This window comes from Toxorhynchites rutilus, chromosome 2, assembly GCF_029784135.1.
Source record: "Toxorhynchites rutilus septentrionalis strain SRP chromosome 2, ASM2978413v1, whole genome shotgun sequence".
Taxonomy (NCBI): Eukaryota; Metazoa; Arthropoda; class Insecta; order Diptera; family Culicidae; genus Toxorhynchites; species Toxorhynchites rutilus.
Window position 1 is genome coordinate 239,599,738 of NC_073745.1, and position 27,940 is coordinate 239,627,677.

At 38.9% G+C, this 27,940-nt stretch overlaps 1 protein-coding gene across 5 annotated transcripts in view; it reads left to right on the top strand.

Annotated features, from left to right (window-relative positions):
* LOC129764579 (pro-resilin) overlaps positions 1-27,940 on the top strand; it is a 123,089-nt gene that overhangs the window by 81,823 nt on the left and 13,326 nt on the right. For 4 of the 5 annotated variants that reach the window (XM_055763787.1, XM_055763791.1, XM_055763788.1 and 1 more), the window contains one exon: positions 7,716-8,300. In XM_055763787.1, the coding sequence (XP_055619762.1) occupies positions 7,716-8,300 (585 nt within the window). The remainder of the gene's footprint in view (positions 1-7,715; positions 8,301-27,940) is intronic. The other variant, XM_055763790.1, reaches the window with a different exon arrangement.

Below are 27,940 nucleotides of genomic sequence, written 5' to 3' on the forward strand. Positions count from 1 at the left end.
GTTTATTGCATTCTTCTACCATCGTAAGGTAAGATTTACGTTGCGTTGAAAAAATAGCAATATTTATATTCCCTTATACCGTTTTGTCTCAAATTTCGAACACTTCATTTTTCAATGTGAATTTACTGAACATAAATATTTTAAACAATTGAATAATAAAAATTCTGACATTCTTTGTGATTCATTTTAACATCATTCATAGGTATCGATACTGCCTAAAACCTATAATACTAAGCATTTGCAAAAAATGACTGTCAAAACCAGCGATAAAATGTTTGCGTTAGCAAATTCGTAATTTGACACATTATATCAACTGTTTCGTTGTCGTTGATGATTGGTTGCAAATGTGTACTTTGCCACATGCTACAAACACTCAAGCCAAATGAAATATTATGCTGATAAACGTGCATCATTACACAAAATCGATTGCATAGTAAACCAAGGTGTGTTTTCACCCTCTAGGTTGGGTGTTTTCAAAGAAGTTGTTCTAAATATTTATCCGGATAATTGTACATTTTGATTTAAACTATTACTAAGTTAAAATAAAAATTAATTTTTTGTACTTATGCTTGAGTTTTGTCTTCTGAAAAATTGCAGAACTAACAGATTTATGAAACTTTGTTGAAGTTATATAATTTGTATCTCTTAGAGACTGCAGAGATATAACTGGGTTTTTTGGATGAGTACATTAAATCTAGATTTTTCCCCTAAGTTCTTCCAAAATTACATTATATCAAGGAAGGTTCAGAACAAGTATGTTACCAATATATTAGGCTATCAAAAAAGTCCTGCGGTATTTCCGCGAGGTGTCGTTGTAAGCGCGTAGTTCTAGTTGTATTCATTGTATCGAGTCATACTATAATATTGGATTCACAAAGAAGCTCGATGTATGGGTGCCACACACGTTGACGCAAAAAAACATCTTTGACCGCATCGACGCATGTGAATCGCTGCTGAATCGCAACAAAATCGACCCGTTTCTGAAGCGGATGGTGACTGGCGATGAAAAGTGGGTCACTTACGACAACGTGAAGCGCAAACGGTCGTGGTCGAAGCCCGCTGAAGCGGCTCAGACGGTGCCCAAGCCCTCATTAACGGCCAGGAAGGTTCTGCTGTGTGTTTGGTGGGATTGTCAAGGAATAATCTATTATGAGCTACTTCCCTATGGCCAAACGCTCAATTCGGACCTGTACTGCCAACAACTGGACCGCTTCAAGGTAGCACTCATGAAGAAGAGGCCATCTTTGATAAACAGAGGCCGCATTGTCTTCCATCAGGACAACGCCAGGCCACACACTTCTTTGGTGACGCGCCAGAAGCTCCGGGAGCTCGGATGGGAGGTTCTTTTGCATCCGCCGTATAGTCCGGACCTTGCACCAAGTGACTACCACCAGTTTTTGTCCATGGCGAACGAGCTAGGTAGTCAGAAGTTAGCGACAAAAGAGGCCTGTGAAAATTGGCTATCCGAGTTTTTTGCCAATAAGGAAGCGAGCTTCAATAACAGGGGTATTATGAAGTTGGCATCTCGTTGGGAACAGGTCATCGAACAAAACGGCGCATATTTGACTTAAAACAGATGATTGTAACTAATTTTATGAACAAATGAAAATTCAAAAAAAATACCGCAGGACTTTTTTGACAGCCTAATATATAGTTACAACAAAAATTGAATGGTATTTGCTTTTATTTCAAGAGTTATGGGATGACAACAGTTAGGTGCGCACCTTTGCCCCGCACTTCTCTACAGGTATTTGGGTTTTTCGATCCGCTTCAGAAACGGGTCGATTTTGTTGCGATTCAGCAGCGATTCACATGCGTCGATACGGACAAAGATGTTTTTTTGCGTCAACGTGTGTGGCACCCATACATCGAGCTTCTTTGTGAATCCAAGCTTCTTCAAATGATTAATAGCGGTTTGATGACTTATCCCCAGCTCTTGGCGGTTGCTACGGCTGCTACTATGCCGGTCTTTCTCGGCTAATTCAGCGATTTTGTCGCAATTTTCGACGACAGGCCTTCCGGAGCGTGGCACATCTTCGACGACCTCTACACCAGAACGAAAACGTTGAAACCATCGTTGTGCGGTGGAAATGGAAACTGTATCGGGTCCATAAACTGCACAAATTTTATTGGCAGCTTGAGATGCATTTTTGCCTTTGTCATAGTAGTACTGTAAAATATGTCGGATTTTCTCTTTATTTTGCTCCATATTTGCGACACTATAACTCACGAACTTAACCAAACAAAACACTGTCAAGGACTATACTATAGCGCGCACAAAAAACCTTTCCAACAAGCTATAGTATGACTCGATATAATGAATACAACTAGAACTACGCGCTTACAACGACACCTCGCGGAAATACCGCAGGACTTTTTTGACAGCCTAATATATTACCTTCGAAACGTAGTACAAGAATTTCTCGAGTTTTGTTTGTAGTTAGGCAAAAAACTATTTTAATACAAAATGGCAAATGCATACTTTTGCCCTATAGTGGGGGCAAAGGTGCGCACCGTATGAGGCAAAAGTGCGCACTTATTGAATTGTACTTCTGAGGTAACATGTAACAAAAATAAATGCTTTAGTGGGAGAAGCATAATTACTAGAGTCTGTATGCACGATCCAGTGTGGTGGAGGGGGGTGTTGTATGATGTTATATGGGTGGAGATGGGTTGTTTGTTATGTGCGAACATACCACGTGAAAAATTTTTGGGAGGGAGGAGACTGACAATATAAGATATTTGAAAATGTCCAGCATTTGAAACAAAATTATTTTTATTAACAAACTAGCTGACCCGGCGAACTTCGTCCAACCCACAATTGATATATTTATATATAAAAGAGAGTTTTTCCCACGTACGTATAACTCATCATCACGGGAGAACGGCTGATCAGATCTACTTCGTCCATATATTTTGTGAGTTTGTCTTTACCCAAATTAGAATGATAGAGTACTTTGGAAAATATTTGAGATAATTTGAAAAATTCGAGAAATTTGACTATGCATATCTTTATATACACTCGACAAAAAAATTAGAGGAACAGTGTGCAAAGTCGGAAATTTTAAGTGATTTTTGACATGCTGTATCTTCGTGAAAAATCAACGCATATCGATGGAAGGTACATCATTTTGAAGCTACAACTTTCAGGTATATGAATAAAAGACAGTTTTGAAAACTTCAATAAATTCTGCACAAGGATAATTTGTTACTTTGACGAAAACAAAATTATTTAAATTTTTTGCATTGATTTAAAAAAATGCCAAAAACAGAATTTTTAACAGTGTTTTACAAAATTCACTGTAGTTGTGCAAATATCACAGTAAGTTCTGATGTTTGCAGGCAAATTATTAGCCTAAAGTATTCCCTAAACATCTGTGAACGTTTCATATTGATACGTTCAGCCGATTTTTTCTAGCCGATTTTTCAAAGTTTGGAATAAATTAGAGGAGCATTCAATCGCAAATCGTACCAGAAGTATAAAATCCTACGCGACTCTCAGAATGAACGATTCGTAACATTCGTATTCATGAGTTTATAGGTGAAGAGTGCGTGTATGTGTGGAAATGCGTATGAATATGGGTGAGTATCATCATTTCTTACAATTTTTGTACCTGCAAATGCATGAAAACGAAAGTTACGAATCGTTCATTCTGCGAGTCGCGTAGGATTTTGTACTTCTGATACGATTGCGATCAAATGCTCCTCTAATTTACTCCAAACTTTGAAAAATCGGCTAGAAAAAAACGGCTGAACGTATCAATATGAAACGTTCACAGATGTTTATGGAATACACTAGGCTAAAAATTTGCCTGCAAACATTAGAACTTACTATGATATTTGCACAACTATAGTGAATTTTGTAAAATACTATGAAGATCATGTTTTTGGCACTTTTTTTAAATCGATGCAAAAAAAATTAAAATAATTTTTTTTTTCGTCAAAGTAACACATCAGCCTTGTGTAGAATTTACTGGAGTTTTTAAAACTGCCTTTCGATTTGCGATGCGATGGTTGCTTATTGAATTATTCCTCATCAAAGACGAAGGGGTGATTTTTTATTCAAACTGAAATATCTCGGTGTGGGAAGGTCCTACAGGAACGTTGTTGGAACCAAAAAAAAGCTGATTGATGAGGTTAATTGGATTTGCTGTTGAGTTGGTTGGCAAAAAATGGGTAAGTCCAGAGTATTCTTGAAAAAATACAGAAAAATCGATTTTTTATTTCTTCCCGATATTGTTGCCCACTACACCTACACACACCAAGATAAAAATATATACGAAAAATATTCTAATACCTTCAAAAGTTGTAGCTTCAAAATGGTGCGCATTCCATCGATATGCGTTGATTTATCACGAAGATACAGCATGTCAAAAATCACTCAAAATTTCCGACTTCGCACTCTGTTCCTCTAATTTTTTTGTCGAGTGAAGAAGGATATTTAAAATAGAAAGGGAAAATTCGAAAATAAGAGGTACGCATATGTCTGTTTCGCTGTGAAAATCATCATTCAGATCATTTTGACAGATCTGAACGATAACATACAAACTGTCTTAAAGTATATTCGTTATTTTTACCAACTAAAATATTCTCTAGAAATACATTATATAGCATAACAACGTTTGCCGGGTCAGCTAGTATTGATATAAATCATTTCGAACACTCTAGTTCCCACTGGAATTAGTTTTTCGTACGTAATCTATACTCGCGGTATATAATTTCTTTTTAGACATATAAACCTGATGCAGACTAAGACGCATCAATCCTGATACTGACTGTTTAAATCCGTTGCTCCCTTCTTGAGTTAAATCGTGAGGAACGGACACCAAATCATTTTTATTAATATAGATCGAGTTTATGAATACATAGTTACCTTCATATGATTTATTTGAAACAATTTTCATTTGAAATTCCTTTTGAATGATTTTGAAGCAATTGTTTATTTTTCTTCCTCATCTTGGATTTCGGTTTTGAGGGTTCCGACGCTTTGCCTTGGAGTGCTGTTGCCTCGTTGCGCTGTTTTGGGGTTCGAAGAGACAGACGATGGTTCCTCATAAAGCTAGAAGCCCAATCCTTTTCTTTACAACTTGGTTGAATTCGTGCTGGCGGTTGTGGCTTCCGCAAAATCAAACGATAGGTGCCTCAAATCTTTGAGAGTCATACCATAGAAAGCTTTGTTCAGTGCTATGTAACGGTTCACCAGATCTTCAGACTGCTCACTCATAAATACTTGTCTGAATCGCCCTAGGTGCTCGATGGCAAGAAGTAGAAATGTCAATAAAAGAAGATTCATATCACAAATCACTTACTGATATGAGCCTCTTCCTCAGAGCTGATTCAGAAATACTGAGGTCTGCCGCAATACGACGCTTCAAGACACCCTCCCGTAGCCTCTGTCGGCCCGACAGCATTTCTGGAGTGCATTTCTTCAAATTAGTTTTCTTCTTGTGGATCCCGTTGAAAATTTGATAAAAAACATTTTATAATTTTTTGAGACCAAAATTCTGGTACGAACTTTTGCGAACAATTTTTGAACTAATCGAATTTTTAAAAAAAGCTCCTTGACGGTGTTGTTTCGAGCTTTCCAATTATTTTAGGTAACTGCAGGTGTAATAATGTATCAAACGAATGCACTGTAGTCGAATTTTTATGCTCGTTTGCTTCAAAAAGGCCAATGCGCACTTTTGCCCCGAGCGCACCTTTGCCTCGCATTACTCTAAGGATTCCTCTGTGTTCCTTGTTTACAAAATTTGTGAAAACATTCGAATGTTTTCTTTGAATGGCATCAGTTCACACAGTCATTTCATATTTAATTTTCTTTTCTCTGATCTACTAGACTACAAATCAATTGTGTGTCGATTGGCTTTCTGGCTGCATTGTTCTTAATATCGGAGGGTGATGGCCGACCTCTGTTCTACCTATTCAAACGCGCTTCAAGCCGAAAGCTAGCGCTGAAATATTTATCTAAGATCTTAAAACCACCATTCATAACCGTTCAGATTGCTGCATATTATTTCTTCCCCGGGAGTATTGAAATTGGTTTGGAATCTAACTTTCGATCGGGAGACCAGGACGAAACGAGCAAATGCTTTTAATGAAAAGCACTAAATTACGTTTAATGACTGTTTGATTATCCTCCGCCGAGGGAACCGTTCCCTCAATATTGGTCGATCCAGTCGTAACGCCCCTGTGATGGGGACAGGGGAAGGGGTTGGTGGTGGTGGTGGTAAGCCCCACTGCAAGCAATTTTCATTGGTTTCGTGCAAGCATTTTATGGCTCGTAAGTCTACAGATGGCCACACAGCAGGTCATTACCGATCCAACCTCTTCTTCTGCTCCCAATAGGGTTCCTCCCTTCGAAGCAGACCGGACGTTTAAAAACTGTTAACCAGTGCACAATTTTAAGCGTTCCCTAAAAGCGTCCAATTACTCGTTTCATGTCTCGAAACATCCATTGGCCGGTATTGTGCATTGGCTTGCAGCTCAATGGGGAATAAAAATATCAATCTAGCCCTCGATAGTATTCGAGTATTTTGGAATATCGGGAAGTTAAACTGGAGAGATGGTTCTTTGATTTTCTTCGAATCGTTTATTTATCTATTTTATAGAAATGGGATTTATGTTTTTTCAGGCCGAGATTTATCTGTGGCAGCACTGAATAGCTCTGTCTCATTTGGCTGTCGGATAGAAAACGACATGTCTTGACACATCAATTCTCGCTTAAGAGGAATCCCGGTTTTAGGCATGAGAGGAGCAAGAGGTTTGAATGAGCGTCAAGAAGAAAATCAGTCACGTTATGAGAAATCGAACATTTTCCTGTAAACTTTGTTCCTTGACAGTCTTGGCGATACATTATACCTTTTTGGTTGTACCATCAATTTAAAAGAGAAAATCCGCAATGTATTGATTGCTGCTCTCCTTCTGAACACTTGAAGCCAACGTCACACTTGCATCGGAAGTGTGAACTGCCAATTTCGTCGATTTCTGTTCGCAAAGATCCGTAACAAGGTGCATCCAGCTTTGGAGGGTCGATGTGATGAAGATAAAGTTTGATCATTAGAAAAAAGTATTCCCGCCGCAGGGCGGAAAACAACTTCCATGTTTCTTTTCAACCCCCGATTTCAATCCCTACATCATTCACCAAATTGAAGGAGAAATGATGTCGCTTTCACAGTTGCTTGGGTAAATTTTTCTTTTTTACTGCTATATAAAAAAAGGCGAAAAGAAACGTCTTTTTGTTGGCGTGGAAGAAACTTTTTGAACTGCTGTCTTCAGTTTTGTGTTCACTTTTCGTGAATCATTTGGCATGAATGAACGGAATGCTAAAGGTTTAAATGGTCGTATGATGCTTTCATTTTAATCAATCTTATATCGAGGTCAGAGAGGCAGAATAAACAGAGAAGGTATTCATTTTGGACGACATGAATGAAACGATATAAAAACTTTGTACATTTACAAACTAACATTTTTTTCCGGAAATACTTTATGCTATAACAATTCGCATTAAGAGGCAATCACTTTTCATTTCGCAACCTCCTTTTACCACGGAATGGTTCTTTCCGGCTTACTACATCTATCTAATTTACTTGCACTGAAGCATGCCACGCACGCGGGAAAGCTCTCCCCAAACTCGTATTAAACTCCAACAAAATATTACGATTCAACTTTGTTCATACACCGAATATCCTTCCCCACCAAAAAAAAATATTGTTCAGAGGAACATCCGGTTTTGATAATTCTGGACGTGGTTATTATTTTGCAAGTCGCCCACCGAGTTCCCCATCACCATCTGCACCGGGCCAATATCCACCATCCCAACAATCACCATCAGCACCATCGTCGTCATCCTCCCACTACCATCACCACCAGAGCAAACCATCGGATGGAACTTACACCAGCCAGCCGATCGGTTTCCACCACAGCAGTGGCCCGGACAGGCCGGATTACTCTGGGGGCTCCGGCGATCGTCGACCCTGCTGTCCGGACTGCTGTTCGGCGTCCTCGTCGAGCCGGTATCCATCAGGTCCCACCGGAACGGGTGCTGGGTATAATCAGCCACATAACACACACCAACAGCAGCAACAGCATCCGCATCATGGCGAGCGACCAGATCATGATCGACCAGGCGAATGGAGCTACTTAAGTGGTGCTGGAGGTAGCGGAACGAGTGGGCATGACTACCATCAACAGGGTTCTCAGGCGTCCGGAAGTAGTTCGTCGCATTCGCAATCCGGGCATGACTACGGCAATCGGGGTGGATACAATGGCCATAAACCCGAAGGTGGTGATCGGCAACAAAAGTAAGTACTGTTTGAATTCGATAAGAGTGTGTGTGCATTTGATTGAGCGTAGATGACATTAACGGAAGTTTGAGTATGTGAACGATCCCTAGCTTGCGGTGGATTGAAGGAAGATAAATTAATTTCACGCATTATTATTCTGTATGTTTTGGTACAGATCAAAGCTGTACTCCACCGGGCGCGATGAAATGAACTGAGTTCATAAATCTGTTTAAATTTAACAAATAAGAAGCATGTGGTGAAATGTTTTTCTTAAATTTGCATGGAATAAACTTTAATACCGTTCTGAATCATATTTCGGACACTTTGTTCTAATATTATGAAATGCTTAATGCACTGATGATATATCTATAAAATTAATATCACAATTGCTTCTTTAGAGTAATCCCTTGGTTTCACTATCATTTCATATGAGAACTACATTTGAATTATAACATAATTGTCGTTTATGTTTGACGTTTCCTTAGCGTGAGCACGTGGAATTTACCCGTTCATAAATGAGGGGCTCAGAATGCAAGGGGTGTAAGTGACTTGATCGATTTCTCTTCATCATCTTTTTATTTAGTTAATAACTCAACTGCAAAAACTTTCCAATTTAAGTTTGCTATAGAATCCGATAGATGAGGCTCCGACCTATTTTCCACATTGGTAAATACCAGGGGTTAGACATCAATTGAATATAGGCTACCCAAAATCAAAATCAATATGGCGTCATTTATTTATCAACATATCATTTACGAGGATTGAAATCGAAAAATGCGCTGCTTTATTCTAACTGCATGAGTGATTTTCATATTTCGGTTTCACATGGAGGTGTTCACATTTAACATGGAGTTTGAAGTTAGCCACTATTCGACTATATAACCGGACCGAGTTGTAAACAACAGTAATTGATAGAACCAAAATGTCAGTGAACCGCAGCAATATTGGGTACACTGGCAATATGAGGGATTTGACGTTTTAGTCGTACCCCTGGTAAATACAGCTGAGAATGTATTTGCAGCTAAGTTATGACCCAAACAGAGAGTCGATGTAGAGAAATCGATCAAATCACTTACACACCTCTCATTCTAAGCCCCTCAAATATTTAAATTTCTCCCGTGTTTCATCAGTTCTCATCATCGTTAATTGATTGCTTGGTAAGTGTTTCGCAGTTGACTATAAAATGAGGGGCTTAGAATGAAAGGGGTGTAAGTGATTTGATCGATTTCTCTACATCGATTCTCTCTTTTGGTCATAGCTTAGTCTCAAACACATTCCCAGCTGTATTTGACAATGTGGAAGATAGGTCAGAACCTCACCTATCAGATTTTATAGCAAACTTAAATAGGAACGTTTTTGCAATTGAGTTATTAATTAAAGAAAAAGTAGATGAAGAGAAATCGATCAAGTCACTTACACCCCTTGCATTCTAAGCCCCTCAAATATTATCAAGTGTAATGTAATTTTCGTCCAGAAAATTACAAAATAAAGTGTCCGAAATTTGAATTCAATCTGTCCGAAATTTGATTCTTATTCGCTTCATTTGAAAAGCATTTTTTTTCGATGATTTTTCTATGTTTTCAATCAAATAGGTACCAAAGTAGAAAGCTAAAAAGCCATATTGAACTAATTTATTAAAAATATCAACCAAATAATACCTATGCAAAAAGTTTAGATCTGTTTTCTGCATTATATGCCTTAAGCGTCCAAATTATGATTCAGAACGGTACTACTTTTTTAGGTTCTCATGCCGCATAAACACATCGGTACATTTGGGCCGCCATGAAAAAACGTGGGTTTTGCGTTAATTTTTATGTTTCAAATTTTACATGTAAACATTCATCGGATGAACATACCAGAACAAATATTTTGCTATGCAGAACTCGTCAATATCTCAATCAAAGATATGGATATTCTTTCTACAAAAATACGCTCTTTTTTTGTTTGCCATTCTTTCCGGGAAAAATGTTTATTGTCGGAATTTGAAAGGGCTTATCAAGACAAACATTTGCCAAACTTGCCAATATCTTGATCCTACTCAAAGTTGTTGATGTTTTCCCCAAAAACTCATGATTTCAAATTTAATTTACTTAAATAAAAAAAAAACATATTCTTGAAACTTTAACAATATGTAGAGTCGAATATTCCCTTTAAATTGCCACGAATAAACATTTTTGATGTTTGCCCCAGGAAGAACGACAAATCTATATAAGGGAAAAGCGGTTAAAATGAACACCCTAAGGAATACACCCATTTACTTCGTCCACATACTGCTACAATTTCCGTTCTTCGAACAATATTAACTGTTGTTCAAGATATGAAACGGTTTTTATTACAAAAAAATAAAAATAGTACACTTTAATTAATAATTTAATTTAAAAAATAATAAAAAAAAATTAATAAAATAATTTAATTAAATGGAAATAAGATGTAAAATCGAGGTTTTTTTATCGTGCGGTTAGAATGATCACATGGTGGTGGTAAAATGAACAATTACACATATCATGCTAAATGGGATAGTTTTATGCGTTGTTTCTTATCTAACTTTGTTCAAATCATTATTGAAATAGTAGGTACATGTATGAATCAAACTGAGCTTATTCACCTAGAGTAGTAATTAGAATTTACTCATACGTGCGAAAAAGTAATAAAAAACACATAACGGTTCACATATTGAGGTTTGTTTTTGGTCGAGGTGGCATATTTTTCCAGGGTCAAAGCCACAAAAGGAACCCTTTGAAGCGAAACATTTGATGGGGTAGATCAGCTTTGGAAAACATGACATTGTTAGTCGTTATTCAAAGGTGGCTCATTTTGCCCCAAACAACAAAGTAATTTCGAATGCGAATTAATCACTGAAACCAAACAAAATATCTGTTTACCTCCCATTGAATATGTGAACAGTTGTCGAAGACATCAGTCGAATAATATAAATTTCACGGGAAATTCCTTAAATACGATACGCACAAAATTACATCAAAATGGCTTTTTACATTTGACAGTTTCATCCATAACTGTCTTAAACAGCTTCACATGTTCTAAGAATAGGATAATGAAGAAGTATCAATTTGTTTATAGTTAAATTGTCGAAGTTTGAGCACTGGTTCATTTTACCAACCCTGTTCATTTTAATCTCATTTCCCCTATATAAAAATGGAATTCTGTCTGTCTGTCTGTCTGTCTGTCTGATTCTTATGGACTCGGAAACTACTGAGTCGAACGACGTAAATATTTGTATGTAGGGGTTTTTGGGGCCGGGGAAGGTTTTTACGATAGTTCGATACCCCTCTCCCTTCTCTAACAAATGAAACACAAATTTCAGCCCAACTCGAGAATTAATCAAGCAAACGCAATCAAATTCGACGTGTGGACGTTTTAGGGTGCAATAAATGTTTCTATGTAGGATAGACACTCTTCTCCCCTCTCTGAAGGGGGGCTCCCAAACAAATGAAACACAAATTCCTTCATAACTCGAAAACTGATCAAGCAAATGGAATCAAATTGGCATATAGAGGGTTTAGGGATCGATAAACGTTTCTATGGTGGTTCAACACTCTTCCCCTTTCTCTGAGAAGAGGCTGCCATACAAATGAAACACAAATTTCTGCATAACTCGAGAACTCATAAAGCAAATGGAGCCAAATTTGGGATATGAGGGTTTTTAGGTACGAAAAATGTTTCTATGATGGTATGACACCCCTCCCTTCTCTGGAATAGAGAGGGGGTTCCATAAAAATAAAACATATATTTCAACCAAACATGACAATTGAAAATTTTCGGAAAACTCTGAAGGAACATGGAAGAATTCGAAATATTCAATTCGCATGTATTCTACAATTATATATTGACAAGCGTTGTTAGTTCATTTGATGTTTGCAGTAACGAAATTGATCTTAGTTCGAAAGTGGAAATGGATTTTAATGTGATAAAAAGCACTCCTATATCGTCTTCTATCTATATAAATAAAATTGGATCGCCGAATGTGTTGATAAGAGCAAAACTCGAGAAAGGAATTGTCCGATTTAGGGTTGTCTTCATTCTATCATATTTTCTGTATCAAACAATTATACATACAACGGAGAAACATGCTATTTACAAGTGGATGAAAAATCTTGCACGAGAATTGTGTCCGAAAATAATCTGATATTATAATGTCGAGTTTTGGTAGAAGAACTGAAATTTTATAGTAAAAAATTATTTTAACGGGTAGATTATAAGATCAATCAATGAACAGCTCGGCAATTGGACCCATGAACGTGCGCTTAGTAAGAAAACGTGGATGTGATAACGAAAAATATATTTTGGGTGGGACGAAGTTTGCCGGATCGGTAATTGATAAAGGAGAATTTTTGGGATAAAAATATCGATGACTTTGAATAGGATCAAGATATTTAGAAGTTCTGCATCGTAAAATGTTTTTCTTGGTACGTTCTAAAAGTCACCCAAAGTTCAAAAGACGATCTGCGCGTAGAATTTAAACTATATAAGTTAGAGCCAAAAACCCGTATTTTTCGGGCTGGCTCTAATGCCACTTGGAAAAAAGCCTTAAATCGGTTATATTAAAAGATAGAAAATTTTGTTTAATTTCGTTGTAATTTTGTTCTACAAAGTTGCTAGAAATAACACTAGCGCTACAATATTGTCGAACTATTTTCGAATACAGTTTAATGTTAAAATGTAATGTTTGGGAAAGCTATTGGAAAATTAATTAACTCTTTAGGAAAAATAACATTTTGAATGTACCCCCACCCCCATTTGAAACTTGTAATATATTTTCATTGGCAAATCCTTCCAATTTACCAAAGTATAACGGTCATTGTTGTCTTGTTAAACTCACCATATCGGAATGATGTTACCGGTAACGTAATCGTACTCCACCATGCATATCTCTTTTCCCTTCTTTTGAAGGTCGAAAACAAGCTTTCGGAACATTCCATTTAGATAAAATTATAGTGTCATATGAGAGTTAAAAGGTTTGCTATCTGTTGGATAATGATGGTTCTTATTTCTCTAAAAATGGCGAATGTATGTGCTAATGTATGAAAATTGACTCAAACTCATAATCGTACGCTGGTTGAAATCTCTACTCGATTTCGAAGGCGTTGGCCATTTTCCTAAAGGGTGTGTCACATCAAATTGCATCACGCAGAAAACGCTGTAGAAATTTAATTTTTAGGAATTATATCTTCAGCTTTCGCTTATAATCAGATAAGAGTGTATAGATCACGTTGGCCATGCTTCACTGTCATTTTTTCGTAAATTTGGAAAAATGTCGTCGAACGAAAAAGAGCGTCGTGAATTAATCCTGTGCACTCATTTCGAGAATCCGGAGTTGTCACATCGGGACATCGGTAAGATGCTGGGAATCGTCCAATCCACGGTCAGCAGAGTACTAAAACGATACTTCGAGAACCTAACCATCGACCGGAAGGTGAAGAACGGCAAAAATGGATGCTCCGTCAGTGAAAAACGATCACAAGCGCGTAGTTAAGCAGTTTAGACGTGATCCGAAAAGTTCGGTCCGGGATGTCGCCAATAAGCTGAATTTGTCAAGTTCATTCGTCCAGCAGACCAAGCAGCGGGAGGGCCTGCGTACATACAAGGTTCAGAAGGCTCCTAACCGCGACGAAAGGCAAAACATGGTGGGGAAGACGCGAGCCCGGAAGCTGTACACCGAAATGCTGACGAAGCCGCATTGCCTGGTAATAGACGACGAAACCTACGTCAAAACGGACTTTCGTCAGCTGCCGGGCCTGTTGTTCTTCTCCGCAGAGGACAAATTCAGCGTTCCGGAGGAGATTCGCAAGCAGAAACTATCCAAGTTTGCCAAAAAGTACATGGTGTGGCAAGCGATCTGCTCTTGCAGAAAGCGGAGCGCTCCCTTCGTGATGACCGGCACGATAAACGGGCAGGTTTACCTTAAGGAGTGCCTACAGAAGCGCTTACTACCACTATTGAAGCAGCAAGTTGGAGTGGTACGAAGCCAACGGGGTCACCTTCGTGCCAAAGGAAATGAACCCGCCCAACGCGCCGGAGCTTCGCCCAATAGAGAAATATTGGGCGATTATGAAGCAGGCCCTCCGGAAGAACCCAAAAGTTGTGAAATCGGAGGCGGACTTCAAGAGAAAATGGATTTCTGTTCAAAAAAAACTACAACCTGACGTTGTACAGAACCTTATGGACGGGGTAAAGAGGAAGGTGCGAGCATACGGGCTTGGGCTCGAAGTATGAATAAAAAGAAAATGCCAAAAGTTGGTCAATAGTTTTTATTTTACTGTCTGAAATTTTCAAAAGGATCGGTCTACATCAATCTCAGTAAAAAAAACTAAGGAAGTTATCTGTGTAGGAAATTTAAAAACCATTAATTTTCTAAAATAACGATTTTAAAAACCACCTTATGAACAAATTGATAAATATACCTTCCGAATACACAAAAAAAACTCGTAGATAAGGCTAAAGACAGCTACAGATAGTTGCAACGAACAAGGGATACCATAATAATGATGGAATTAGGAAATAGGCCAACGCCTTCCAAATCGAGTAGAGATTTCAACCAGCGTACGATTATGAGTTTGAGTCAATTTTCATACATTAGCACATACATTCGCCATTTTTAGAGAAATAAAACCATTATTCTGAAAACAGATAACAAACCTTTTAACTCTCATATGACACTATAATTTTATCTAAATAGAATGTTCCGAAAGCTTGTTTTCGACTTTCAAAAGAAGGGAAAAGAGATTTGCATGGTGGAGTACGATTACGGATCTGAGTCACTGTATATGACATTTTTTAACACAAACAAACAATTTTTTCAAACAATTTCGCACAACTTACTCTGATCAGTTGATCTTCCGTTAAACCTAGCTATTGGTCTGATTCCTTCCTGCTATTGATGAATAACAAAGACGCATTCCCTTCCCTTACCTTCCCGTAGCCAAAGTTGGAGATTTGTAATCAATTTTACTATGTGGTGAACCAGAATAATGAACACTGATCGCGTCTAAAGAATTACAATGCAGAAAAAGTGCTCATAATTCTATAAACGCAATTTACCCATCGTCGACAGTAATATAACAATGATTTAAGTGTGGAAGTAAATAATACAACATGCTCAATTACAAAAAAAGTATAGAACTTTTTGTATTGAAACATATTCACATTGCCTACAAAAGAACTAAACGAATTTATACACTGCGTTTCACAACTATAAAACCACTAATTTTTTCCGAGTTTCCAGAGATAGGTCAGAAGTCGGTTGAATTGAAGTATATAGTGTAGAGTACAATAACTATCTTCATTTATAAGACTGGCCATTTCAACTTTATTGTTGTGTTTAAGCGCGAAACATTTAAAAAACTGAAATCCCAGTGTTCCATAACTATAGAACCAGATGGAAAAACTCTCACTCCTTTACAAAATTAACGCCAATTTAACATGAATTACGATAAGTTTCTAATTCGTAGGTCATTTTTAGTTCTCAATCAGTTCAAATAACCCATTCGGGGTGGTTACGACCAAGCTGCGCCATGTTGTAGTGGGTATCTCGTTCTACGCACGTTCTACTACTCGTTTTAGCTCTTCAAATCACTCATACTGCTGATAAGCTGCATCTACTATTCGTCCGATCACTCCTCATAATTTCCTGACAGCGCTTAAACACAACAATAAAGTTGAAATGGCCAGTCTTATAAATGAAGATAGTTATTGTACTCTACACTATATACTTCAATTCAACCGACTTCTGACCTATCTCTGGAAACTCGGAAAAAATGAGTGGTTCTATAGTTGTGAAACGCAGTGTAGCACGGTATGTGAATTAATAAACACGGGATTTGGTTTGATAGCTCAGGCTAGATAATCATTTGCGAAATGTGTTCATTCATTTGAAATTGATTATGTATCATCTGAAAGTCTGGTTTCAGCTTGATCGGTTGAACTCGTGCGTTCCGAAGCGCTTGTTATCTGAAATGTTGCAACTATTATTGATTGTGACATATATCTTCCTATTAAAATTCCAGTGAATTTCATTGAAGCACGGCGAATGGCGCTTCCCACCTGACAAATCCAAAACTAAATATAATTCGACGGTGGCGAATTCCGGTGGCGCATTCCATATCAATCCACAGCAGCTTCGGAAAGTGAACTCGATTTCTTCCCTCACATACACACAATAGAACATACACACCTTCGTCCAGTAACAGTAACAGAATTTGCTTCCGCCAGCAACAAAAGTGCCTTTTCCGTTTACTAATAGCATCAGACAGCATCCTCTTGCGCACCAATTCGACATGATTTCGCAACAATATATTACAGCAGCAAGAGCAGTAAAAAGATAAGCAATAACAACGAAAAAGAGAATCGCTTGGATATGGGAGTTTCGTTTAAGCACAGTACCCCAGCATCCTCACTCGCTTGTGCGCTTCCCAAATTGCATGACTTGTGGAACGTGTGTGTGTGTATGTGTGAATGGGAGTAGGACCAGTACTGGTTAGAAGTGTGAAGGAAAAACATTACATCTCGTACTCAATTGCACAAATGCTGAATCAACGACAGCAGCACACATAAAAAAATACAAGCTAAGCACGCTCTAGCACTTTTTTTCCAACCCGTTCTTCCTAACCACCCACCACCAGATGAATGAATGCAACCAAATCCAATCGAGACGCCAACTCTTTCGGCTTCGATCTACTTCCGATTTGGTGGCCACTGTGATAAATCTGAGATTTTAACTTGGAAAACCTAACTTGAAACAGTTTCGAGAAAACTGCGGCAATTTTGACAGTGCAGCTTGGTCTCATGGATGCATATTTGCACCGCACAGCACTCGCGTTAAATCATCTTCACCAGCTTTTCTCGACGGCTAAAGCTGGGGGAAAAATATAATAAGACGTTGGTAGATGGTACCAAATTTCACCACCCGGTACGTGTCAAGTAAGCAGGGAAAGGATTCCTAAAGAAAAGTAACATGAATAAAGAACTTTTTTTTTCACCCAGGGCTGTGTGGGTGTAGCGCTAAGCTGGAAAATAGAAAACAGATCGGCCAGTGTTCGCGCTTAATTCAAAGTAATTCGAATTACGGTATTACTCATATTAATAGTGTACAGGTAATTAACTAATCTTAAGAGTCATTCTTTTGCGAGCGAGCGTTTTACGCACGCACGCAGTGGCGTACAAAAATTATACCTCAAGACTCCACTCGCTCCTCGGTATAGAAAGCACAAAAATTCACAGAAAAATTTGTGAGAAAATGGGTATGCTTCTAATTGTCTAATTTAAACCATTTATGAATTAGGGAATCGTAATGCATAACATATCAAACATATCAAAAAATTATCAGAGAATTCCCAATTAGATTGGAGTGCAAATCGTAATCCGTTCATCCGTCAACATCCGTCGGCAGCAAAAAAGTCCGTTCCGGATTTTAAAAGTGGCATTACTAAAAGAATCCAGTTTATATAGATTACCGGACATATAATTAGTGAGATAAACAGGTGGAGCAAATAATCCGTACCAGTTGCAAATCGTTGAATACAAATGAAATACAAATTTCTTCATAACTCGAAAACTAATCAAGCGAATGGAGCCAAATTTGACATGTGAAGGTTTTACGGGACACGAAACGTTTCTATGGTGAATACACTTAACCCCCCCTCTCCAAGGGGGTTGCCATATAAACGAAACACAAACTTCTGCATAACTCGAGAACTAATCAAGCACAATTTGGGATTTGAGGGTTTTTGGGCATGAGAAATGTTTCTATGATGGTATGACACCCCTCCAAACATGACAATTGAAAATTTTCGGTAAACTCTGAAGGGAAATGGAAAAATTCGAGAAATTAAGTTCCCATATGTTCTACAATTACATAGTGACAAGTGCTGTAAGTCCATTTGATGTTTGCGCTAGCGAATTGATCTTTGTTCGAAACTGGAAATGGATTTGATTGTGATGAAACGCACTCCTATATCTTCTTCTATCTATACCAAAAAAAGGATCGCCGGATGTCAAAAAAGAAATTTTGGGCGGGACGAAATTTGCCGGGTCTGCTAGTATATCTATATATACAAAAATGGGTTTTTGCCTGTCTGTCTGTCTGTCTGTCTGATTCTTATGGATTCGGGAACTACTGAACAGATCAACATGAAAATTGGTATGTATGGGTTTTGAGGGCCGAGGAAGGTTTTCTTGATAGTTTGAGACCCCTCCCCCCTCTCTAAAGGGGGGCTGCCATACAAATGTAACACAAATTTCTACATTACTCGGGAATTACTCAAGCAAATGAAACGAAATTTGGCATGTGAGAGTTTTAGAATGTAATAAATGATTATATGGTGGTTACACTCTCCACTCCCCTCCCTAAGGGGGGGCTGCCATACGAATGAAACACAAATTTGTACATTACTCAAGAATTACTCAAGCAAATGAAACAAAATTTGGCATGTGAGAGTTTTAGGGTGCAATACATGTTTCTATGGTGGTTAGACACTCCAGCCCCCTTTCTAAGGGGGAGGGGTGTGCTGCCATACAAATGAAACACAAATTTCTGAATTACTCGAGAATTAATCAAGCAAATGGAACCAAATTTGGCAAATGGAGGTTTTAGGGAGCAATAAATGTTTTTATGGTAGTCAGACTCTCCACCCCCCTCTCTAAGGGCACACAAATCTGAAACACAAATTCCTACATTATTCGAGAATTGATCAAGCAAATGAAACCACATTTGGCATGTGGAGGTTTTAGGGTGCAATATATGTTTTTGCGGTGGTTAGATACTCTTCCTCCCTCTCTTAGAAGGGGCTGTCGTACAAATGTAACACACATTTCTGCTTTACTCTAGAATGAATCAAGCAAATGGAACCAAATTAGGCATGTGGAGGTTTTAGGGTGCAATGAATGTTTATATGGTGGTTAGACAATCCACCCCCTCTCTAAGGGGGGGACTGCCATACAAATGAAACACAAATTTCCGCATTACTAGAAAATGAATCAAACAAACGAAACCAAATTAGGTATATTAAGATGTTACGGCGCAATAAATATTTTCACGGTGGTTTGACACTCCACCCTCCTCACTAAGGGAATAGAATATAGAATTACTATGAAACTCGCTTTCGCAGATAAACCGCATCGCGGATTATCCGCTCGCGAATAATCGGGGTTCTACTGTATATGGAGGTTTTAGGGCGCAATAAATGTTTTCACGGTGGTTAAACACTCCTCTGAAAGGGGGAGGGGGGTGGGGTTGGTTGGGTGGTGAGGTGCTGCCATACGAGCAATAAATGTTTCTACACCCCTCCCCCTCTCTAAGGGTGGACTGTCATACAAATGAAAAACAAATCTTTGCATAACTTTAAAACTAATCAAGCAAATGGAGCCAAATTTAGCATGTGAAGATTTTAGGGGACAGAAACGTTTCTATGATAAATAGGCACTCCTCCACCCTCTCTAAGGGGAGAAGAGTGGAGGGGTCTGTCTTTATTCTATCATGTTATCTGTATCAAACATTTATTCCATGTAACTGAGAAACATGTTATTTGCAAGTGGTTGGAGAATCTTGAAAGAGAATTGTGCCTGTGAATAATCTGATATTATAATGATGAGTTTTGGTAGCAGTACATACTAGGAATTTTATAGTCAAAGGTAAATTCAACGGGGTCGATTAGAAGATGAATTAGAAGACGAAAACCGATGACTTCATCGTAGCGATTTGTGATTGTAATTACGAGGTCATTATCCTGATCGGAACCGGTCTTAACGACAGTGTCAACTCGCTACAACTTTTTGGAACCGACTTTAATGTTTTTCGTTGCGACCGTAGTCCACTCAATAGTCGCAAAACTACATTAGGAGGAATGCTTATTGCAGTGTCAAGTCATCATAAATATGTTGAGGTACGCACAATGCATGGAAATAATCTCGAACAAGTTTGTGTGTCTGCCTCTATTCGTGGAAAGCGGTTAATGCTTTGCGCCGTTTATATACCTCCAGATCGAAGTCAGAATGTAGGTGTTATTGATGCTCATCTATCTACGCTGCATGAGCTACGTGACATAATGCCTGATGGTGATCTTCTTCTTGTTTGTGGCGACTATGATCAGCCTAACATCACATGGTATTTGCTTGACGACGAAGCCTTAAGTCAGGAACCTTCCACGATGTCTGCTGCCAGCACTGCTCTAGTTGATGGTTTGAATTTCCTGCACTTTCGGCAATACAACTCGGTTCGCAACTATCGGGGTCGGATCCTGGATTTGGTTGTATCTGATGCTGATTGCAATATTGTTGTGAACGAAGCGATATGCCCATTGTTACCTATAGATCTGTATCATCCTCCGCTATTATTCTTCTTACCAACTCTAACAGATAGTGAGGACCGTGCTAACTGTGAATCATCTGACCCTATTCAACAGCCGCTAGACTACTCCAAAATCGATTTTGACATGCTCAACGATTATCTGCAGAGTTGTGACTGGAACAGTAGGTTGGCAACAAATGACGTTAATGATATGGCTGCCATATTATTTGCAATTGGCTTAATGACAATACTCTGAGACGAAAACATGCTGCCCCTCCTGGTTGGAGCTCTCCTCTCCTGCGACTTTTGAGACGCGACAAAAATTCCTGTCAACGTAAACTACGCCAATATCGAACCACTGAAACTAAACGTAACTTTCATCGTGCTTGCAACGCCTATAGAAAACTCAATTCAGCCCTCTACAAGTCGTATGTCTTGCGTGTTCAGACCAATTTGCGTCGAAATCCCAAAAGTTTCTGGAACTTTGTGAACTCCAAACGTAAATCATCGACTATTCCAAAGTCCGTGTTTCTGGGCAATTTGGAGCCAACAACTGTGCTCGATTCATGCAACCTTTTTTCTCATCACTTCAGTTCCGTTTTTTCGAATGCGACTGCGAATACTGATGAAATTGTAAAAGCTGCTAGCAATGTTCCAGAGAATCTCATTGATCTGCGCTTAATTGGGATTAGCTCTACGGATGTCATTATAAAAATTAAAGAAATCGGTCTCTCCGGGTCCCGACGGTGTACCTGCAATAATTTTTTGCCGCTGTGTTGATGCTTTAGCCGAGCCCTTAGCCTGTATCTTTACTGCATCGTTGGATCAAGGAATTTTTCTCGAGATATGGAAGCATTCCTTTATGTTTCTTGTCCATAAAAAGGGCGACAAACGAGACGAAACAAACTATCGGGGCATAGCAAGTCTTTCTGCTGCTTCAAAAATATTTGAGATAATTATGAAAGAAGCTATCTTCTTTCATGTCAAAAGCTACATATCTCCGTCGCAACACGGATTTATGCCAGGGCGCTCTGTGTCACCAAATCTGTTGGAATTTACGTCAACTTGTATTGCACATTTGGAAAACAGAGTTCAAGTGGATACCGTTTACACAGACATGAAAGCAGTCGATCGCATCGATCATGGTATCCTTCTACGGAAAATGTCTCGATTGGGAGTCTCTGATGGTCTAGTGAATTGGCTCGAATCATACCTGCTCAATCGAACTCTCCGCGTTAAGCTGGGATCTTGCACCTCTGCGCCATTCATCGCAACATCGGGCGTTCCTCAGGACAGCAATTTAGGACCATTGCTGTTCATAATATTCTCCAACGACGTGACGCTCATCCTTCTATGTGGTTGTGTGCTCATATATGCCGATGACCTAAAAATCTACATCGTCGTCAAGAACATCGAAGATTGCCTTCGGCTTCAAAAAAAAAGTTGAATCTCATTGTTAACTGGTGCCGCTTGAACAAACTTTCTGTCAGTATATATATATGCGTAGTAATGACTTTTCATCGAACATGGACACCGATCATATTCGACTACTCGATTGATGAAGTTGTACTGGAGAGAGTTGAACAAGTAAATGACTTGGGGATAACGTTGGACCCAAAGCTTTCGTTTGACTTGCATCGGTCAATGGTAGTCACTAAGGCGAATCGGCAGCTAGGATTTATATCTAGGATTTCGAGGGATTTTTCCGACCCGTACTGCTTAAAGGCACTATACTGTTCACTTGTGCGACCAATTGTCGAGACTGCGTCTGTCGTTTGGATTCCGTACCAACTGTCCTGTAGCATCAGAATTGAACGTATCCAAAGAACTATCATTCGTCGAGCCCTAAGGCAACTGCCTTGGAGAGATCCGTTAAATTTGCCTCGGTATGCTGAAAGATGTCGTTTGCTGAGTATGGATACATTAGAACGCCGACGGAAAATTCAACAAGCAACTTATGTCGCGAAGATGTTTGCCAATGAAATCGACTCCTTTTACCTACTCTCGCGCTTGAATCTGCATGCACCAAGCAGATCTCTCCGGTCAACGTACCTGTTGCGGCATGACTCACACCGCACTTCATATGGACAACACGAGCCTGTTACGAGCATGATCCACACATTTTCTTCAGTTGAGGAGCTGCCATACAAATGAAACTAAAATTTCTGCATTACTCGAGAATTAATCAAGCAATTGAAACCAAATTTGGCATGTGGAGATTTTAGGGTGCAATAAATGATTCTATGGTGGTTAGATACTCCGTCCCCTTCTCTTAGATGGGGCTGCCATGAAAATTAAACACAAATTTCTGCATAGTTTGAGAATTAATCAAGCAAATGAAACCAAATTAGGCATATGGATATGGATTTCTGCATTACTCGAGAACTAATCAAGCAAACTGAACCAAAATTTGCATGTGGAGGTTTTAGGGGGCAAGAAACATTTCTAAAGTGGTTCAACACTCCACTCACCTTTCTGAGAGGGCGGGGGGGTCTGTCATAGAAATGAAACACACATTTTTGCATAACTCGAGAACTAATCAAGCACAATTTGGGATGTGGGGGTTTTTGGGTATGAGAAATGTTTCTATGGTGGTATGACACCCGTCCTTCCGCTGGAATGGAGAGGGGGTCCCATAAAAAAATTGCACATATTTCAATAAAAAAAACTCTGAAGGAAAAAGGGAAAATTCGGAAAATTTAATTACCATATGTTCTACAATTTCATAGTGACAAGTGCTGTTAGTCCATTCGATGTTTGCGCTAGTGAAATTGATCTTTGTTCGAAACTGGAAATGGATTTTGATGTGATGAAACGCATTCCTATATCTTCTTCTATCTATACCAATAACAAAGTATAACCCAATGTGTTGATAAGAGCAAAACTCGAGGAAGGAATTGTCCGATTTAGGGCTGTCTTTATTCTATCATATTTTCTGTATAAAACATTTATTCCATGTAACGGAGAAACATGTTATTTGCAAGTGGTTGAAAAATGGTGGTGGTTAAGAATTATGTCTGAAAATAATCTGATATTATAATTATGAGTTTTGGTAGAAGTACTAGGAATTTTATAGTAAAAGGTAAATTCAACGGGGTCGATTAGAAGATCAATCAATGAACAGTTCTGCGATTGGACCCATGAACTTGCTCAAAGTAAGAAAACGTGAATGTTTGAAGGTATTGATAACAAAAAACAAATTTTGGGCGGGACGAAGTTTGCCGGGTCAGCTAGTTGATTATATTTTATGTTTGCCTGGTAGTATCGGCATCACTCGAAAAGATTTTTTTACGATGATCAATATTTGGACAACAGAAAAGTCATGGTATATAGTTGCTATGATATGATAGTTGTCGACCATAATATGAAAACTACATCCGAATGGCTACCGAAAGGAAGATTACTTTTATTGTTTATATTTTAAGCACTACAGGGTGACTCAATGACATGAAATTTTTCACTATTAATACAACAATAATCAATAATTTCACTACCAAACAAGCAACTGACCAATTTGCAATCAGTTCCTCAATGTTAATTTTTTTGTTTTCAATTTCACATTCACATTTTTATACTAAAAAATTCACAAGAATAAGTTATTTCACAAATAATTCTCGCAACACTTCTCTGTTAGTTTTTTTTTTCTTATTGAATCAACATGTTTGCACTGAAATCAACCTACGAGTTTGTTCGTGGAAGCATCACAAATAGATCTACTGCTCGACTCCGTCCGTCTGCATTTATCATTTCACACCTTTAGTGGAGTGTTTGGAAGCTCCCACGCTACATCTCCATCTTCCGTCCTTACTTTATTGTGCAGATGTACGCATCCAAAGTGGATAGAGGAGTATGTTCTCGAGCGGTCGGACTCTGACTCCCGGAATGGGAGTGGAACTTCACACTAATCCTGTGTGCTGTGCATTCCTTGGCAAACCACGGGAATGGCATTCCTTTTGATTCCACATCTTTTCGCCATCCCTCCACTGATTCAGTATTGTAGGACTGCTGTTCGAAACAGCAACGGGCAAGATGCAATCCTTCTTTTAGCTCAGGAACGCATCGTTGCGGAGGTGATTCTATCGTTTCCGCAGCGAGTGATGTGAGACTGGTAAAGCGACTATCTTGAGAGGATCTGTGGAAGGAGAAAAAATCGAAAAAAAACAAATCTTCTTGTACCGGAAGTACAGTATCGTAAAGTCTGATCATTCACAAGCTGAGGCTGCTGAAAATAGTGCAGAAACCCACGGTAGAACCCGTAGCTATCATCTCTACTAATAAATTCAATTCAAGCAAAGTGACACAGCAGAAGCCAGAAAAACACGTGTTGTACTTGTTTGCGTGATTTCTTCACCGCTCGGATGTAGATAAAGCGTCCGGTGAAATGGCCAAGTGCATCCTGCATGGCTTTCCCATGTCCAGCTCAGGAGCAGGAGTAATGGGCGAGTCCATGGAGACGTTGAGAAACGCCGGCACTCTTTCGGCATTACCGGTAGAATTCAATTTGGGAACAAAAATAACAGCGTGCAGAGCTTGGTGAGTGGGCCGAGGAAAGTACACACAGAGTAGATTTGGATTGCCACGGCTAGCCCACATTAGCAATGCAGTTTCTATGGCAATGGAAACATATATGGAAACATGTGAGAGCACACTAGGAATGACCGAATTTCAGGGATGAGGAGGAAATTGTTTCCTATCACTTGAGATAAAATGTAAATTTGTTTCGTTACAACCGACACTCTCATTGTGTTTGCATTTGCATCCAGCTTATGATGGGATTGGGATTGCCCATTGGGGGTAGAATCCTACGATTTTCTGGAGAATTGAAATGTAGCAACCGATCGGTTGAGTTTTATTTTCAATTCTCGTGATATATAAAGGGTGTGTCACATCAAATTGCATCACGGAAAAAACGCTGTAGAAATTTAATTTTTAGGAATTATATCTTCAGCTTTCGCTTTAAAATCAGATAAGAGTGTATAGATCACTTTGGCCATGCTTCACTGCCAATTTTTCGTAAATTTGGAAAAATGTCGTCGAACGAAAAAGAGCGTCGTGAATTCATCCTGTGCACTCATTTCGAGAATCCGGAGTTGTCCCATCGGGACATCGGTAAGATGCTGGGAATCGTCCAATCCTCGGTCAGCAGAGTACTAAAACGATACTTCGAGAACCTAACCATCGACCGGAAGGTGAAGAACGGCAAAAATGGATGCTCCGTCAGTGAAAAAGATCACAAGCGCGTAGTTAAGCAGTTTAGACGTGATCCGAGAAGTTCGGTCCGGGATGTCGCCAATAAGCTGAATTTGTCAAGTTCATTCGTCCAGTGGACCAAGCAACGGGAGGGCCTGCGTACATACAAGGTTCAGAAGGCTCCTAACCGCGACGAAAGGCAAAACATGGTGGGGAAGACGCGAGCCCGGAAGCTGTACACCGAAATGCTGACGAAGCCACATTGCCTGGTAATGGACGACGAAACCTACGTCAAAGCGGACTTTCGTCAGCTGCCGGGCCTGTTGTTCTTCTCCGCAGAGGACAAATTCAGCGTTCCGGAGGAGATTCGCAAGCAGAAACTATCCAAGTTTGCCAAAAAGTACATGGTGTGGCAAGCGATCTGCTCTTGCGGAAAGCGGAGCGCCCCCTTCGTGATGACCGGCACGGTAAACGGGCAGGTTTACCTTAAGGAGTGCCTACAGAAGCGCTTACTACCACTATTGAAGCAGCACGAGGGTCCGACCATCTTCTGGCCAGATCTCGCTTCGTGCCACTATTCAAAGGACGTGTTGGAGTGGTACGAAGCCAACGGGGTCACCTTCGTGCCAAAGGAAATGAACCCGCCCAACGCGCCGGAGCTTCGCCCAATAGAGAAATATTGGGCGATTATGAAGCAGGCCCTCCGGAAGAACCCAAAAGTTGTCAAATCGGAGGCGGACTTCAAGAGAAAATGGATTTCTGTTCAAAAAAAAAACTACAACCTGACGTTGTACAGAACCTTATGGACGGGGTAAAGAGGAAGGTACGAGCATACGGGCTTGGGCTCAAAGTATGAAAAATGGAAAATGCCAAAAGATGTTTAATAGTTTTTATTTTACTGTCTAAAATTTTCAAAAGGATCGGTCTACTGGGCAAATTTCTACAGCGTTTTTTCCGTGATGCAATTTGATGTGACACACCCTTTATTTGGAAATTTTTATGCTATGTGAATGTACTATTGGAGATTCATTTTCGAGATTTGTGAAGATTTTCGTGAGAATTGTTAGTTATTTTATGTTAACACATACAATTGTTCGACCATAACTTCTAATAAAGCAAAAATTTTCACTGGGAACAATTTCAAAAATGTTTTCTCGTGGTAAAATAATCTATTTCAAATGCTGGAAACATCCGGCATAAGGTTTCGAAAATCAATAAAAACTAATTTTCGGAGAAAATTTCGCCTTGAAAGACTGCGAATGCGAGTTTTATTGAAGTATTGTTATTTTTATTTTTAAGCTATGGTAAGTGATGTGAATTAATTGTGCAGATTTCGTTCGAGAAATAAAGTCATGAATAGGACAACAGTTATGGATGATAAATTAGAAATGTTCAAAATTAAACATTAGTCCCCAAAATTCAATTTTAATTGAACAGGATTTTGCTCGTTAGCTCTATTATGCGGGTGAAAGATGTCAGCATAATTTTTCGAGCAGTTTGGTTTGCTTTGGAAAACATTTCGGAAACGTTTTAAAATATGCAATTTGCAACACATGACGTTCGAGGAGGAACTCGATTCGAAAAGATTCTATCGATTAACAAAAAACGCAAATTTGCTCGGTGTGATAGTTATAAGGATCGAATCGGCCAATATTTCCGATAGATAGTTCTTATACCTCTAAGTAATTGAGGAATATAATAATAATCTTGTGAGTATTTTTATGGAAAATGCAAACATGCAAAGCATCGTTCATAAATGACAATTTTCCTTAGATTAAATTCAACGGTATTGATTGATGAGACTTCACACAAAATAATGTATAACACATCAATTTTTTTAAGTAACCGATAGTTATTTTTATTTTATAGAATAATTTATCATTGAGTATTTATTAGTATGACCAATGTTATTTCTTTAATTAACATTCCCATACTCGTGCATACGGTCTCACAATCCGAGAATCAAAAATTTTATTGAATTAAATGACGATTAAAACTGAATGAAGTTGAGGAAAAAATATGTTTAGGGGGTTTATCATTCGATCATATATTTTTAAAAATATATCTTCATATCCTTTTAAAAATACATAATATCACAATTACAAAGACACACACAGTCTATGACCCCGTGCGCGAGAGTGCGAGTTGTGAATTTGCGCGCGAGTTAAAA